At 26.1% G+C, this 18,915-nt stretch overlaps 1 protein-coding gene across 2 annotated transcripts in view; it reads right to left on the bottom strand.

Annotated features, from left to right (window-relative positions):
- Nucleotides 1-14,233, bottom strand: part of LOC100205276 (uncharacterized) — a 62,355-nt gene extending 48,122 nt beyond the window's left edge. For both annotated transcript variants that reach the window (XM_065801620.1, XM_065801619.1), the window contains exons 1-2: nucleotides 14,130-14,233; nucleotides 5,801-5,992 (exon numbers count right to left, since the gene is read on the bottom strand). In XM_065801620.1, the coding sequence (XP_065657692.1) occupies nucleotides 5,801-5,992; nucleotides 14,130-14,183 (246 nt within the window). In that variant the 5' untranslated portion in view covers nucleotides 14,184-14,233. The remainder of the gene's footprint in view (nucleotides 1-5,800; nucleotides 5,993-14,129) is intronic.
- Nucleotides 14,234-18,915: the final 4,682 nt, after the last annotated feature.

The following is an 18,915-nucleotide window of genomic DNA, read 5'->3' on the forward strand; positions in this document are numbered from 1 at the left end:
GACTTAGTCATAAATCTCAACCGCAACATCCTGATTTAGTACGGTTTGAAAACAATTACTTAAGCTTATTAAGAACATTTCTTTTACTACTATTCAAAATAATTTTCAGGATTTAATAATTATTCAGACTTCAGACAGCATAAACAACTATTTGTGCCAATTTGAAGTTTTTAAAGGAAAATTTTCCTATTTAAAAACTTTTCAAATAGTTATTCAATTTGGAAATTCATTACTTAGCCTAATATGTTGTAATAAGTGCAAACAAATAACTTGACCAGCAGAAAAAGTTTCACCAGTTTGAAGTACATACACAAGTTTTTTATATAGCTGAAACTATAAAAAAATAACTGGAAACTATAACTTGAAACTATATAATTAGAATCTATATTACTGGAAACAATAGGGATTTGAAAAACATGCCCATTATTTCAAAAAAAAAAAAGAACAATCTCAAAACACTCTTTGTCATCTTAAGTAAATACTCCAAAAAAAATTATGAACCTCTTGAAACTTTATAATTATTTCAGATAATTTCTCAATAAAGCAGTAAACACTATTTTTGTCCTTAACTCTACCCAGCAAGCACACTTACGTTGGACCAACATATGTAAATTCATTGTGAACGTTGGCTATTTTCTCTGATGCTAATATAACGTTGATCTAATGTTAGTTTTATCGTATTTAAATTAATGAAAACCTTAATAACAACATGATTAAAAATAGTTAGCAAAATTACGTTGGTCCAACGTATGTAAAAACATCGCAAAAGTTGGTTGTTTTTCTGATCTAAAGCCAATGTTGATCAAATGTAAAGGGATCAATATTGATCCAATGTATATGGATCAGCATTGACCAAATGTGTATAATCTAACATTGATCCAATGTATATGGATTAACATTGATTCAATATTTATAATGCAACTTTAATCCAATGTGTATGAATTAATGTTGAATTATATACATTGAATCAACATTGGATCAATTTGATCCATATACATTGGAACAATGTTGCATTTTATACAGTGGATCAACGTTGTGTTTGTATCAAGAAAAGGTAGATATACAAATATATATTTGTATAATTTATAAGAATTATTTTTCATTCAAATATTTCAGTTGATTATGGAAACATATTTTGCTAATATACTTTTCTATAACAAAATATCAAGCTACAAGCAAAACAAACATGAATTATGCCTTTTTAATCGGATGCAACTTACAAAGTATAAATTAATGTCATCAACAATGTTGATTCATTAAAATGGTTGAAATATGTATTTATAAGTACATATATACATTTACATATGTGTATAAATATGTAATATTTAATGCGTATACATATAAACTAAAATATAAAACAAATTAATTTAATTCTAATAAAAGTTAAATGTAATGTTGTGCAAATGTAAAATATAATGTTCAATCAACTTAAAACACAACGTTTTGCCACCTAAAATACAACATTTTGCCAACATAAAATACAACATTGAATCAACGTAAAATATTACATTATGCCGATGTAAAATACAACGTTGGACCAACGTTGTTTTTTGGTTGTTAACGATGTCGCATTTGTAACCAAAATTATATAAAAACAACAGTTGTCAATGTTGGGCCAAGGCAACGTGCAACATCGATCTAATGTTTTATCAACGTATGTGTGCTAGCTGGGTAATGTCTGAACAGATATATGAAATGTTTTGGAATTATTTTTGTTGAAAACAGCACCAGTAAACAATTCAACAGAGTTCTTCTACAATGCGCTTTGTATTCCATTTCGATATTTGTATACAGATGTCATAGCAAAATCAAACTGAATAATTTTTTTTCCTGCAATCCTCTTGTCCTTTTCAAGTACAGTTGATTTAATTATTTTTATATGAACATGTTCTTTAGAAAAAGATTAATTTCTTTATCATTTCTCCTTTGTACCATTTTTGAATTGTAATTGAAGAAGTCCAGAATTGTCTTATCTCCACTGCTATGACAAGACCTGCTTTGTTGGATTTAGAAAAATCTTTGTTTTTGCATTTGCCAAACCAATAAGATGAATTAAGTGACTGTAAAGAATAAGCAAACATTGTGCAATACAATGCTGTTGTTCATTAGACAGTTTGCACTTATAATGGTCTACATTTGTGTTACTCCAAAAAGATGACTTCTCTACGTTTTGTATGCCTCAGCATACAAAATGTAGAGAATAGCATTACCTCTCCATAGATTTTTGAAAAAAGCATAAGCCTCTTTCAAAAACATTTGCAAAAATATATTTTCTCTGCTCTTTTTTCAGCTTCTTTTTCTTTCCACTTTCCAACACTTTTTAATTCATCTTTTAGACTTTAAGACTTTCTTTTTTTCTTTTTCTCAAAGGTCTTCTCAGCTCCAAATTGAATTATTTAGTCTATAGAAGCAGATTCAATCTGAAAATAACTTTTAAAATATCACTTTCAGTAGTTTTTATATTCGATTTAGTATAGAAAATTGAGATAAGTTGAGATAATTAAAAAAAAAAAAATTATATCAATACTAAATTCATATTAAAGACACGCTAAATACTTTTTTATTGTATATTAGGGGAGAGTAGTGTACCTTGGAGGTGTGTGTACTTTGGAGGCACGTTAATTGCGCTGCCATCTTTAGTGATGAATTCAAACTGAAATTTTAGTTGGATGTATTGGTCATTAGAGGCTAATAATAAGTTGCTCAACACATATGTTAATGCAATAAAAATAAAAGTTTGTTTCTGGTAAAAAAAAAAAGTAACTTTTTTAGGGTGTATTCTTTTTTTTCTACAACTGTAGGTATAAACTTTATTTTAGAACTGATTATCAAAATTTTTAAAGCATGTTTTCAGATACATTTATGCATGTTTGAAACTGCTTTACTCCTAACCTATGGTAGCGATTTTGTAAAAACTATGGTAGTGATGTACTTTGGGGGTAGCTAATGTTGTGTACCTTGGTGGTACACACTTGCATGATTTTGTAAATACTATTATGAGTAAAATTTGTTATGAAAGCATTTCTTTAATGTAATATGTTGTTATAATTTGTTATGATTATTTTTTTTTATATATACTTCTAATTGATTACATTTTGAAAGCTGCTGATCTTCAGTATGGACTGACTTTTAAAGAAGTTCAAAAGTTGGCTTACCAATTTGAGAAAGAAAATCAAAAAAAATATGATGCATCTTGGGATAGAAACCAAAGGGCTGGAAAAGATTAGCTGAAAATCTTCCGAAAAAAATATTGTAAAGAATTATTGCTTAGAAAGCCTGAGGCAATAAGTCTGGCATGCTTGACTGCTTTTAATAAAGAAAATGTAGTTCTTACTTTTCAGAACTATGAAGTAGCTCTTGGGCTTGAACAAAATCAAGGTAGTACAGCATTTGATTTGAGGAAAATCCATCTATTCTTTTACTTGACAACCATGAGTCATATATCAATACCAATAACCCAGATAAGCGCTAACATTGTGTCTCCTGTTATTATTCTATCCTACCCAAAAGCTCAACCATGGAAACAAACTGGAAAAAGTCATACTAAGAAAAAATCTTGTATTTTAACTTCCAGTCCCATAATACTTCAAATTAAAAAAGGAAAAGATGAGAAAACAAAGAAAAAATCTTGCAATAAAATGAAAAGCAATATTGATAATAAACAACTAGGACCTACTTTGAAAAAAAGGCTGGCCTTTTCCTAAGAGTACAGAATTAGAAGAAAATGTAGATGCAGTATCTGACAAAGTATCTACTCAGTCAGAAGTAGTCTTCAAAGTTATGAAAAATTCAGATTTAAAATAATTCCAGCCTGGAGTAAAAACTCCAGGCACAACTCTTGGCACAAATTCAAGGCAAACATGCTGTAAAAAACCTTGTAGCAGAGCTACTAGAAGTTGCTGAAACATTTTCAAAATCCATTATTTGAAAAAGGACACAAACTCACAAAGTTTTACAAGAGACGATGAAATTGCATATGAGTTGGACATCAGACATGGTCTTTCAGTTGCCACATTCCTCTAGTACAGGAGGTTTAGCACAACAGCTGGATAAACTATCATTTGGCATTAACTTTGATTACCCAAATTTAGAGTAGACAAATGCTAAATCAAAGTGAAAGACTTGATATCACTAAACTTTAATGCAGACATTTGTTATTACTCTTTTCTTAATAAACTTTATTTTTATGTAGGTTTTTAATACTTTTAAGTTTAAATTAGTTCAAATTTATAATCATATATAGCTATATAAACTAATTATAGTTTATATAAATCCATCTAGTTAGATTAATATTATCTCAAATAAGGCTGTTGTGAAATCCAATTATCCTAAAAGTAAACATTATATCGAATTTCTACCATGGTGAGTACTTAATCTGTTAAAACAATAATACCTCCAAGGTACACCACCAGTGGTGTACCTATGCTGTATTGTAAGTTATTTTTAAAAAATTAAAAAAAGGGATTTAAAAAAATGACTGGATGTTTAATAAAAAATCTTAGAGTAACTAATATCAAAGTAAAGTTAAAGAAAATATATTGTTACAGAACATATTGTAAGTATTTTTTTTATATTTGTCAAAGTTTGAAAATACCTCTACGATACGCCACTCTCCCTATTTATGCTTCAATCCACATCAATAATTATTTTATTTCACCAGTTTTTGAACTTAATACTCTTATCTATGTATGTCAAACATGTAATATTAACAATAATAATGCATTACAATTATATATATATATATATATATATATATATATATATATATATATATATATATATATATATATATATATATATATATATATATATATATATATATATATATATATATATATATATATATATTAGTAGTAGAAAATCACTTAACAAAAATTTTTTTTCCATTTAACACTGTGTTTCATCAACAAAGATTCATCAGAAATGTTGATGAAACACAGTGTTAAATGGAAAAAAAATTTTTGTTAAGTGATTTTCTACTACTAATATAATTGCTCTGTTCTTTTAAGAACATTGAGCACTCTATTGTGTAGAATACTTTTTAAAGTTGTTTAAATATATATATATATATATATATATATATATATATATATATATATATATATATATATATATATATATATATATATATTTATATCTATATATATATGTATATATATATATATATATATACATATATATATATATACATATATATATATATATATGTATATATATATATATATATATGTATATATATATATATATATATATATATATGTATATATATATATATATATATATATATATGTATATATATATACATATATATATATATGTATATATATATATATATATATGTATATATATATATATATATATATATATATATATGTATATATATGTATATATTTATACATATATATATGTATACATATATATATATATATATATATATATACATATATACATATATGTATAAATATATATATATATATATATATATATATGTATATATATATATATATATATATATATATATATATATGTATATATATATATATATTTATATATATATATATGTATATATATATATATATATATATATATATATATATATATATATATATATATATATATATATATATATATATATATATGAGTTATAGTTGAACATGCAAAAGTAAAACATCAGACGTTTTGACATTGATAATTAATGGATGATACGTGCATTGAAAATCCATAAAATCAATTATTGTATTGTATACACCATTTAGTTATAAAAATAAGAAATAATGGTAGAAAATTGTTTAATACTCACCATGTCAGTAGGTGCTGTACCTAAAACTTGACCGAAGCCAACCCATTTATTTATTGAAGAAAGTTGTATTTCCAACCTCAAAGTAACATTATTATAATAATATTGAGCAACAGCATTGCATGATGTAAAATTTGTACATCCTGAAGGTAATGTTAAACAATTGACAGATACACCACATTGATCAAACAAAAACTGAAGAAAAAAAAAGATACAATTAGAGCAATTTCTTATACATGTTAAAAATATTGATAATTTTAAAATTGTTTTGTTCTTCTATTGATATAAAAATTCACACATCAAAAGGGTATTTATACTAAAAAATTTTATATAAATATAAAATATAGTTAATTACAATTTTATATAGTTGTAATATCAAAATACTATGAATTTCATAGTATGTTGATATTATAACTATATAAAACTGTTGATATTAAGTCTTAAATTGGCTGGATATGGTTAAAATAACATAAAGTCAGCATTTTACTTAATACACGAAATACGATAACACTCGGCTTCAATAGTTTAAATTATATTACTATTATAAAACAACTTGTTTGTCTTGTATTAACCAAGTGAGCTCAAGACGTGTTTTATACGTTTAAAAACGTAAACGATTTAATACTTGTTTTAGACTAAATAAACATGTCATGTGCACACGTTTGGCGTGTATTGTAAGCGTTTGAGAGTAGTTTAGAACCTAGTCAGTAAATATAATACAAACATGCAAAGAATCATTCTCTAGAAATGGTAAATCAGAGGAATTAGCTTTAAATAAAAATACTTCGTCAAAATTAAATAGTCAGTTTAGGAACATAACTAGCAGTCCACACTACGCATGGTCGAAAGGTTTAGCAGAATCCACTGTGACATCAGTAAAATTTACGATTAAAAAATGTCATGTGTTAAACGAGCAAATTTTTAAAGGTATCCTATGATTACGTAATGCTCCAACAAATGGTGGCTTTACTCCATGCATACCTACTAAATGGACAACAGATGAGAGATGATTTATTTAGATTTCAGAATAAAAATAAGAAATTTATCGACAGACTTGTCTAAAGGGTCTACATTTGCCAACCGACTTGTCTAAAATTTAATAATGAATAAATAAGGGTCAAATTTGCCGACTAAATTAACAAAAAAATCATTGATGATATTGTGTCACACACACACACACACACACACCCAATCGCGCCGGCTTTAAATTCGCAAAAGGTGTTTTTTTTGAAAAAATTAAAATGCATTCCCCTTAGATTGCGTAAAGTAAAATTAAATTACAATGGACATATCCTCTATCAGTATCAAGTTCATCTTAGAAGGTTGTAGGCTATATCTATCTCAGGTGTGACTCAGAATAATGTGGAGATGATGTCAGAATGCTGATTTTCCTTTGAAGAATACAGAGTTGATACAACAATTCCATACAAATTTGAGAACAAGAGCGATGTAAGTAATCTATATGCTTGAAGAAATAAGGGAAAAACAAATTATACAAGTATCAGGTCGTGGAAAAAAAAAACAGTAAGAAGGCGCGTGATTATGAGGATTCGTAAATTTACTTGACAGTTATATTTGTTTTGTTTTATTTAGGACATCTGTCGTATTTATATACATGTGTGTCACGGCTTAGTTTTATAGATCGGTGCCGGATTTTTAGAGAATATATATTATGAACTCAACAAAACCATTTACTCAGAGTAGCTCCACTAAAATTAATTTCTCTTACCAAAAAATTATTTAATTCAAAAAAAGTCGTAAAAAAAGTATAACTTTTAATGTTAATACAATTAACATGTAAGTAATCACACGAATAATTATATTAAATTTTATTTAAGTTATTTTGACTGATATTGATTTTAAAATATTGTAAGCAATTCAAAATTGAGGATAGTGAGTTAGATTTGTAGAGATATTGTCAATTATTAATTTAAATTTATTTTTTCCCGTTTTAGAGGGTACTGTAGGTTGTCAGCTTTGTTTTCCAAACTATAAAGGTTTTAAAGCTATAAAGGTTTTCTAAAAACCCCGTAACGTTCTTGTCACAGGGCACCTTGTAAGTTCATCTAACAATGAAGTTTCTCCGGGCTTTCATAATGATATTGCCTAAACGGTTAGCGAAAACTTCGGACTTCTTATATCTGAGATCAGAGCCCATTCCTGGTGTTGCAAGGAGTTTTTTTTTTTTTTTTGTCAAGTTTAGAAACTTGACTAACAAAAAATACAATTTATCAAGTCAAGATCTTTAATTGACTCAATTATTACTATGACAACAGTCTCTGTTGTCGAAAGATATTTTGGCTGATAAAATTGTATTATTAGAAAATATATTCAAAAACATGTATTTAATTACTGTATATAAACTTTATATATAGTTAAACTAAAATTTAAACTTTATGTAAAATATTATATAACTTATAAAATAACTTTATATAAAATATTTTATTTAATGTAAAATAAAACTTTTAATGGCCCAGATCGCTTCACGCTCTATTTTTAGTTTTATTGTACAAAAAATTGAATTTATTTTGAAAGATATTGGCATGATTTACGGGCGATTAGGGCGATTTTAAGGAATGGGCGTGTGTGGTTGGTGTGACACCCCACCAAAAAAGACTTTTTTCAACTTTTAGCCAATTTTTTAAAGAATATAGTTGGCTAGTCGGCATTGAACTCAAGCAAGATTTTTAGTTTCAAGGAATTATTTTAGAAAGCAGTCCGCAGTTTTAAAGGATTCACCACTCCCTCTCTTTCCCCTCCCCTTTCTTTTTAGTCCTAGAATTGTCACTGATGATATATACTGGTATGATAAGGAATTTATTATATCAAATAATTAAATATATTAAATTTGAATCACAGAAAATAGTTTCATCAGTATAGATGTATAGAATTCAAAATTTTTTACTTATTAATTGTATGAAGTTTGGTTTTAGTATATTTGTGATGGTTTCTTTTTTTTATTTTTATTTTTTTATTGTTAAGGTGCTCCGAAAAAACCTTACAGTCTTTTCAAGAGCACCCTGGAAAAGCATTTAACTAGGAAGTTCATTCATATTTAGCTTCCAAATTTTGGAATTGTGAATTTAAATAATATAATTGAGATTCTAATTAAAGAGTCATATAGTTTTAGACGTTCATGCGATGAGACAGAAGTATTTTCAAAATTTTTTATATTTTCTGATCCCATAAAGTAGATTATACATTTGATAGATGGTTCCAAAATATGCTTTTGTGATTGATCCTGTATAATTAACAATAAAACTTTTAATTTGTCAATGAAATATTGTGTCTGTATAAGTTATTATAGCAATACATTTAATATAAAAATATTTGTAAACGCTTGAAAACGTTTGAGTTTAAGACACTAAACTTTTTTTAAGCTTTACTTAAAAGACTACTTTTAATAAGAAAAAAAAACACAATATTTTGTTTTCATTGGCTATCAGCAAATCAAATGTATTAAGTTCATAAAATCCCAAATATAAAATATTTGTTTTGGCTTTTAAATATTATACTTACGTTAAGTAGTGTTTTATTTTAAAGCACTACTTAACAATTTTATGACTGCAAAACAAGTGTTATACATTTTATAATATTTAATATATATTTTTTATATAACATTTTATATCTTTTTATTGTTGATTTGTCGGTTTAAATCGAGATTTAGATCATTATGATCACACTGCTAATGGTTACATGTAGTCCGGAACAACTTGATTCTCTTGCTGGTAGAAAAAGTTCACATTAACTATCCGCTGCTCTTGGTTGAGTCGAAGCTAGATATGGTGTCTCAAAAATATACTTCCTTTGGACTGATAATAATTGAATCCAGCTATTGTCTTGCAGAAGGCCTAGGCAAAGGATTTTTGTGGTAAACAGATAGGTTCAAGTATGTTCAAATATGTTCTTTGTATTACCAAACATCAATTTTTTCTTTAAAAATATTCTTTGTTTTCTAACCAACATATGTTAAGGATGAAATTCAACATCCGTTGAATTTCATCCTTAACATAATTAACTAGATCTTCTTGCTCTTAATAAAAATAATTTAAAATTCGAATGTTTCATTTCCGAATTTTAGTGTTGGTGGCTACCATCCATTGATTTGTTTAGAATTTATTAGTCACATGCTTGACCTGCAAATTTACTTCAACTCACTTATTTGTCGCAAAATCAATTTTGAATCCTGTAACTATTCTTTAATGTAATTTCACTCAACTCTTTTTCACTAAATCTTTTTTCAATTTTATTCAACTCTTCTTCACTTAATCTACTTTCTTTTTTTTTTAATATTGTTCTCCTTTTTACCAAGACTATACTCCTTTCAATGTTGCTATAATCTCACTAAAACTTTTATGTTGAAAGTTTTGGGGCTTTTTTGTTCCGAGGCTCCAATCATCGTATTTTTTGCAAAGCATCCTTATTTGACGTAAGTATAAACATATAAATGTTTGAAGTTTGCTTCATGCCTGGAAGTTTTCTATCTCAAACAACAAAAAATCTTCTTACGTCACTGGATATAGTAAAATGTGCCGTTTGAACAGTTATAATCATACGAGAGCAAATAATATTTTTTTTCTATCTACAACACACATTAAATGCCGATTTACAAACTTACAACCAATCAAACTGCAAGCAACAATAATTATATTAATTATGTTGGGAGTAAACAGAAAACAAAAAAGAGAGCTAAAGTGCAGTTCACAGAAGACATAAAAAACTGTAAAAAGGATGTTCAGGGGGAAAAACTATATAAAGTTTAGTTTTTGAGCAAGAAGAACCAGCTACATTAAAGGAATTCAAATGTTTGCTGAATGCAAGATTGAATTTTAGTTTATGGAATAAGTAAAATGAGCTCTCTTGAGCTGCGATAGCATTTGTAGAAAAGAGAAAAAGATGCTAACTTTTTACAATGGGCAGCATTCAGGGATCCAGCATTTTTGGTGTTTGAGATAACTAACTTTAAGGCATGGAGCAAACTCCAAACATTTATGTATTTGGAGTTTGCTTCAAACATATAAATTTAATATACTTATATCTAATAAGGATGCTTTGCAAAAGATTGCAATGATTAAAGACCGGGAACAAAAAACTCAAAAATTTTCTCCCCCTGCCCCAAACGTGAGAGCAATAAGTTAATAAACTTTTTTATTTTTCTTAGCTAAAATTATATTTATTTTTAATTTTAATGTTATATTATAATCTCTTTGATCAAAAATCATGACCACATAAATTTGCAAACCCCTCAAATTGAGGGGGGTTCAAACTCTATATGGTCTACGTTATATTATACGCTAAAAGATTTTACTATGAAATTGAATTTCATTTGAGAAAATCAGCTAAGTATGATAACAGTATTCCATACAATGACTAATAAAAAATTTTAAGAGTTATAGAATTGAAGCATGAGTTAAAAAATTGTAAGCACGACAAAGAAAGACAATGTTAGCAAAATATAACTTTGCAATAGATTGTAGATATGGTTTCTATGAGAGGTCACTAATGCATGACAATCCAAAAAAAGTAAAGTTGAGAACCTAAAAAAAGTATTGTTATTAATATAGGAATATTATCAATATTGCAATAAATGTCAACAGTAAACAACCGAGTTTATTTAAGGTTAAAATTAACCAACCTCTGCAAGCTCTAAGCTGTCCCAAAAGAAAGATCAGATTTAAAATCAACTGCTTGTTCTAATTAGAGTATACAGTTGTGTCATCAGCAAATAGAGTCATTTTAAAAGATAAGATTTTCAGGAAGTTTATTAATATAGATGAGGGATAACATAAAACCAAATTTGGGCTCTTGTTGTATTTCAGAAGTCACTGGATATAAAGGAAAGCGTTTTCCATCAAGATTTTCTGATTGTTGATTGTCACAGAGTAAGTTTTCAGACTAAATATGAGATAATTAGTTTGTTAATTTAAGATTTAAAGAACTTACTAGTGTGAAGACTGATTGTGTTGACAGAGTGGTTTGAGCAATCTTTTGAGTTTTCAAAAATTAGAACTACGGATGCCATTCTCAAGCAAACAGAAGAAAAAAATTCACTTAAGCACTTGTTAAATAGTTTAGTGAAAAATGAAGAGAGTTGTGGTATACACTTTCATCATACTGTTTTCTGTTTCATCACTATTTTCTGGACCACAAGCTGTAGAAGAATTTGACTGGGATATAAATCTAACAACATATGAAACAGTGGTTTGGATGTCTAACAATGAACTAACCTGAATAATTTTTTGGAATAACAGGTGTGGTCATTAAGTTCAAGAAATGAATTAAAAGAAAATTTATTTGCAAATATAATTATCGCTTTAACTAAGATTTTTCCAAAAGTCTCTAGAAAACAACTTCTGAGATAAATCTCGTTAAGAACAATAAATCCTGTTGAGAAAAAATAGACCCAGTGGCGGATCCAGCATTTTTTATTCCCAGCCTCCAACCATCGCAATTTTTTGCAAACCCTCATTATTTGACATAAGTATTAACATAAATGTTTGAAGTTTGCTCCATGTCTGGAAGTTAGCTATCTCAAAGATCAAAAAATGCTGGATCCGCCACTGAGACCTTATTATCAGAAATCTTTTACTTTTTTTTATCTGTAGCAGTTAGCATTTGCTTAGTTACAAATATACTCTGCTGTATCAAGTTTTAACAAAAGTATACTTTTTTAAAATCATGATTGGTAGAGTACAATATAAGGAACTCTTAATTTTTTTTAAATCTTGATTTTTATTGAAGACTTAGAGGAGGTGTTGGTTAACTTATTGTATTTTAATATAACATGTTGATCCTCTTTGGATATGGATTACACATTTAAGAATAGTAAAAAAAATATTTTATCAACTTGTTGCACATAACTCATAAAACAGATCTAAACTGTAACTGTATCAGATTTAAATGTTTTGAAATGAAGAAAACAGAGTTTCTTCATTAAAATCATTCAATTGTACTTATATACTAAAATAATACTTTTAGTATATAGTTTTACAACTTAACTATAATAATAATATTTAATTTTTACAATATAATTTTAGGTGGGCCACCAAAAGATATTTGCACCAAAAAAAAAAGCTAAAACTTTTTATAGAAGAAAAAGAGAATCAAGGTTAAAAGCGTTGAGAGAGCAAAATTTTGAAGCCATTGCTTTTGACTATCAAAAAAAATTTAAACGTGCCAAACAACTCAAGCGATGATTTTTATTATACAAGAGAATTGTTTTTTACAAAAAACCGAATCCTTTCAACAAAATAAAACTGCCATTATTAGAAAACCTTTTAAAATTGTATACTGAGAGACTATGTATACCAATGGATAACTTTAAAGTTCTTCAGTTACTTAAAAAGTTTACAAACGAGTTTGGCATTAAAAAAATGCCATTAATTTTTTTAAATGGTATTCTTATTGTATATGAATGAAAGATGGAGAATTTACATACGTTTCATACGTTTTCTCAATTGCAAAGCGTTTTGCAATAAAGAAAAAGTCCTTTTTTACTCTACCTCAAATACTGATTGATAAAATCTGTATTTTTCAGACATTAATAAATATTTATAAAAATTACTTTAACAAATTAGATATTATTGTGAATTTATTTTTAAAAGAGTTACTTTGTAATCAAATAGGTATTTAAAAACAGTTTTGAAACTCAAAAAATGAATATCTCGAAACTAATAAATGTGACTCTGCCGGATTCTTCAATATGTCAATACTGTGGACAACAATGGCATTTATATTTTGTTCAATTTGAGCGTTTTTGAAATATAATAAAGTATTAATTTATTGAGAGAAAAAAAAAAAGTTAACAAGCGCAACAAAAACCTTGCGTTTAATTGTTGTTCACTCCAGAAGTCTCAATAAAAAAAAACTCAGTTAAAATATTAAGGAGAACAGAAAATGCTAAAATAGATTATATTTAAATGAAATAAATCATTTAAAAAACTGCTAAACTTTTATATATTTGTTACATAAATCTTTTATAATAATATTCGCATTCTTTATTAAACAATATGTTATTAAATTAAAAGTATATTAAAACAAAATTATTCAAAAGATAATGTAGTATTTTTTGTTGAAGCTCTCTTTTCGTCTAATCCTGGGTCAAATGGTTTTGCTGGCTCTACCACTGAAAAGGCTTATCGTTTATTATTTATATATTACTTAAAAAATATATTTTAAATAACTTTTTTTTTAATTATAAATGTTGGATTTCAAAGTTTAGTTGTTAAACAAATTTTTCTATTGTGAAACTGAAACATCATAAATAAAGTGTGTTTTTGAATATGTACCCGTTCATGTTAAAGTCACATGATACGGTATAAAACTAACTTACCAATTCTGCATCTTCAAGTAATGAAGATAACACCAAAAATAAAATTACTTTCATTTTTAAAATTATGATTTATCAGTGATACTAAAAGAAAAGAATATAAATCTACATATTAATAATTTACGTTGCATTATCATATACCTACATTATGAAGTTAATAATTTTATATAATATTAAACAAGTATTATTTAAGTAATACTAAATTGTGTGAAAATTGAATAGAGTGTGTAACTTTCCTCAAATTTAATGGCATTATCAACTATAAACATGAGATTGTATAAAATATAAAAAAATCACCAGATATTAAAGTTATGATATTAAAGTAAATTCACTTATAATTGTAATATAAAATATATGGATTTTATTATTCAGAAAAATAAGGGTATTATTGAAATTGTGCATACTTTAATTACTCTCTAGAGTAGAATCTATAAAAATCTTCACTAGAGTGGTTGCTTTTGATATACAAAACAATGTTTTTTAGTTGTTTTTATTCAAGTACGAATATATTACAAATAAATAATAATTTTCGGAGGTCGGAAACTTTATAGTGTTCCTTTGATAGAAAGTGTTGCATGCAAAATGCAACATATCAATCTTTTACCATGACATCAATTAATTGTTTATTTAAAGATATTCAAGCAATATATTAGATTATATTAAAAACTTAACTTTCTGAATATGTCATAACTTTCTGATAGTAATTATGTTAAAACAATTATTATTACAAAGTTAATATAATAAACCGTTATAAAAACAAACAAATAATAAATCTTCAATGCAACGTGTTATTTTATTACAGAAGTTTTCCAAGTAGTTAACATTAAGAAGGTATTCACAGACTTTTTCGAAAAAGACAAATTACACCTGCTATTTACTGACTTTCTTTTGGCGTAACTTACAAATCATTTAAATAAGAAAATGACGTTTGTGCGTATGATGACCAATTGAGTTTGCGACCAGTTTAGCTTGTGATTCATTACATTTTTGTTCATTATTGGCTTACTATATGATATATCCGTAATGTCTATATTATTGAAGTAAAATAATGTATAACATTATAATTTTTTATATATTACTCACATATTCTTATACGCAAATGATAATGAAATATGTTACAAATTATAATAAAATTCTTGTGTAAGTTTTTGCGTAAGTTTTACGTAACTCAAGCGCTTCCTATAAATTTACGCAAGTGCTGCAAAAAGTTTGTGTAAATGTCATCTACATACCAAATATTTACGATTATTTGCATATCTTTTTCATAACATTTGCTTAGCTACGCCAACTAGGCCTGTAAATCGAGCCGAACGAGCCAAGCTTGCCAGGGCTCGGCTTGGCTCGTTTACATATTAAGAGTGTTCAGGCTCGGCTCGAGCTCGTTTTGAACATGAGATTCTTTGTTCGAGCTCGGCTCGTTAAGGATTAGTATTGTTTGGGCTCGGCTCGTTTTACATGATGCTCGAACTCGACTGGTTTAAAAATCGAAATAATTATTGTAACCTGTTAGTTTAAAGCTCGTTTAGTAAAAAAAAATTGTTCGTTAAAGGCTCGTCTGTAAATAATGCAAGTCTAAATCAACTAACAACATAAACAATCCTACAGACTATTAAACATGCAAATAAACAACATAATGAAATAAGATCCCACAAATCTAATAGTTTAAAATAAAAGTTAAAACTAATAGTTCAATGTTCAAACTTAATGTTCAAAGTTCAAACATAATGTAAACTCTCACAAACATAAAAATTCCTATTAAACACTGCACTCTTATAGTTCAAATTACATTTTCACAAATATAAGTCTTGCTCTCATTGCATTGGATAAATAAATAAATATATATATATATATATATATATATATATATATATATATATATATATATATATATTTGAGCTTTAATCGAGCCTATATGAACGAGCCTATGATGTTCAAGCTCGGCTCGTTTAATAAACGAGCCTAATATTTTGTTCAAGCCTGGCTCGTTTACCATTCGAGCCGAACATGAACGAGCTCTTGTCGAGCCGATCACCGAGCCGTTCACGAACACGAGCCAGGATTTACAGCCCTAACGCCAACGTTGCAAAAATGCTTAAAATAAGCAGCCAGTTTGACAATTTATTTTTAAATATTACATTCAATTGCTTATGATGACCAGTTTAATTACGTTTAAAATCTTTTTTAGATATTTTGATAAGATCAAAAAGATAAACAGAAATGGGCGAAAAGTAGTATGTGAAGCAACTAAAAATGAATATTAGATATGAAGATTGGCTCCACTATAGCAGAGAAATAGCATTAAAAATCTCAGAAAACTGCATCATGTGTAGCTTGCAACAAAGCACATGGAGAATATTTTGAATAGGAGTTTAGATGTTTATTTTTGTTGCGTCAATTTTGATATATTGCTGTTTTTAAATGATAATTTTTTAAATTATATTTCATAATGTGTTTATATACAATAAGTGTTTTAGATGCCACCCAAGTGGCAAGGTTTAATAAAAGTAAATTATTCTCGCAAATAAATATAAAAATGTTTATTTAATTGCGATTTCTTTTTATAGAGTTCTTCTATAGTTTCAATTTATATTAACACTTTACATAAACTTAAAGCAACTAAATCTGAATGCGCCAATATTTTTGAAGGCTCTTTCTTCCCTTCTGTCGCTTTTTCTCTTATGTATATATATTCATATATATATATATATATATATATATATATATATATATATATATATATATATATATATATATATATATATATATATATATATATAAATTCTGTGCTAGAATGATGGCTTTTGATATACAAGATTAATAAAAGTTTTTCAGCTAATTTTGTTCGTAAGCTTCTATGTGTTTTTGGGTTTGAATGCATTGCATACAAAATGTGAATCATTTATTTTAAAACGTTTCAAAAAAAAAAATTTTTTTAAAACGGCATCAGTAATTGTTTAGTAAAAGAGAATTAAATAAAATATTATTAAATCACATCAAAACTTAATCTTTCTATTATAATAACATAATAGAAAAGTTAAGAAAACATGACTAATATATATATATATATATATATATATATATATATATATATATATATATATATATATATATATATATATATATATATAATATATATGTTCTAATAAACAATATAATATATATATGTTCTAATAAACAATATATATATATATATATATATATATATACATATATATATATATATATATACATATATATATATATATATATATATATATATATATATATATATATATATATATATATATATATATATATATATATATATATATATATATATATATATATATATATATATATATATATATATATATATATATATATATATATATATATGTTCTAATAAACAAGAAACTTTTTTAAATTATTACAATCATTAATTTTTATATTTGTAGCTTATGCTTTGACAATAATTCTTCTCAGTTAAAATTAAAGTAATTATTTTTTAAATATAAGTAAAGTGTTTGAAATAAAAAGGAATGCTTTAAAATCTGATAACAATCCAGGGAATTGCACTTTCGAAACTTTTTAAGGAAACTCTTAAAAAAAGTTTCTTTAATGATTCTTGTTATAATAAAATCTTTAAGGCTTTTGTCTTGTCCGCAAGTATGGTCTTTTCAGTTCTTCTGACCATAATATAATTTTTAGGCCTATCGTATTATCTATAGGTAATAATCAATTATCAATTGAAAAGATTTTATAGAGAGTTACTAACTCCATTAACACCTACTGAATGAACAGTTTTTAGTATCTTATGATATCACTAGCTTATGTATCAATATTCTACTAAAAAAACAGTAAATATTGTTGTCAAATGCATTTTGAATAGTAAAGCCAATACCAAAATTAGTAATTTAGTAAATTAAACAATAAAAAGCTGTATATAGGTTTTAAATAATAATTTAACTTTGCAATATCTCAAACTCATTTTCTATTCAAAAGAAATAATTTATGGTTAAGCTTATGGGTTTTTCATTAGTACCTGTTTTTTCCATTCTAATCATTTTTTGAAAAAAATGAAGCAAGCCGTACAATAAATTAAAACCAGCTTTTTACCAACGTTATGTAGATGATATTTACACAAACTTTAAATGTTTGTGTAAATGTCATTTCAAGCAAAATAGTTACTTCATACAAAATAGTTCTCATTAATTATTTTATTGATACAACTTCTAAATTAAGCAGCACTAATCTTCGTCTTAATGATGATATCCTTTTCTAAATTTCTCAAGCGCAACTTGTAGCGGAAAAATCCAAAGTTCTTATCTATATAAGAACTATATTATTTTCTATATTAGAAAAAAAAAATCATTAGGAAAAAAAAAAAGCTTTCTTGCTTTGGTTATCCAACTAAAACGTTAAATAAACCAAATATTTGTGAAATAATTACATAAAATATAACAGTCATTTTAGCATAAAAATTTGGAACATATCTTAAACATATTAATAAAATTTATTTGATAGAAAATTAATAAGAATAAAAGAATATTTTAGAAATGGCATAACATAATCATAAACATCTAAAAAACACAAAAAACATAAACAACTAACAAATACAAAAAACATAGGCATGCCAAACGTGATTAATGTAATAAAATTTCATGAATTAAAACGCGTTTAAAAAAAATCTTCTCTGAAATGAATATGAAGAAGAAAATGTAAAAATTCCAGCTCTTTTCCATAGCGATTTCAAACATAATCATTTTACAAACTTTTTATTATTATGTTTTATTTTTTATATCGTTGTTAT

This window comes from Hydra vulgaris, chromosome 07 (genome assembly GCF_038396675.1).
Source record: "Hydra vulgaris chromosome 07, alternate assembly HydraT2T_AEP".
In the NCBI taxonomy this organism is placed as follows: Eukaryota; Metazoa; Cnidaria; class Hydrozoa; order Anthoathecata; family Hydridae; genus Hydra; species Hydra vulgaris.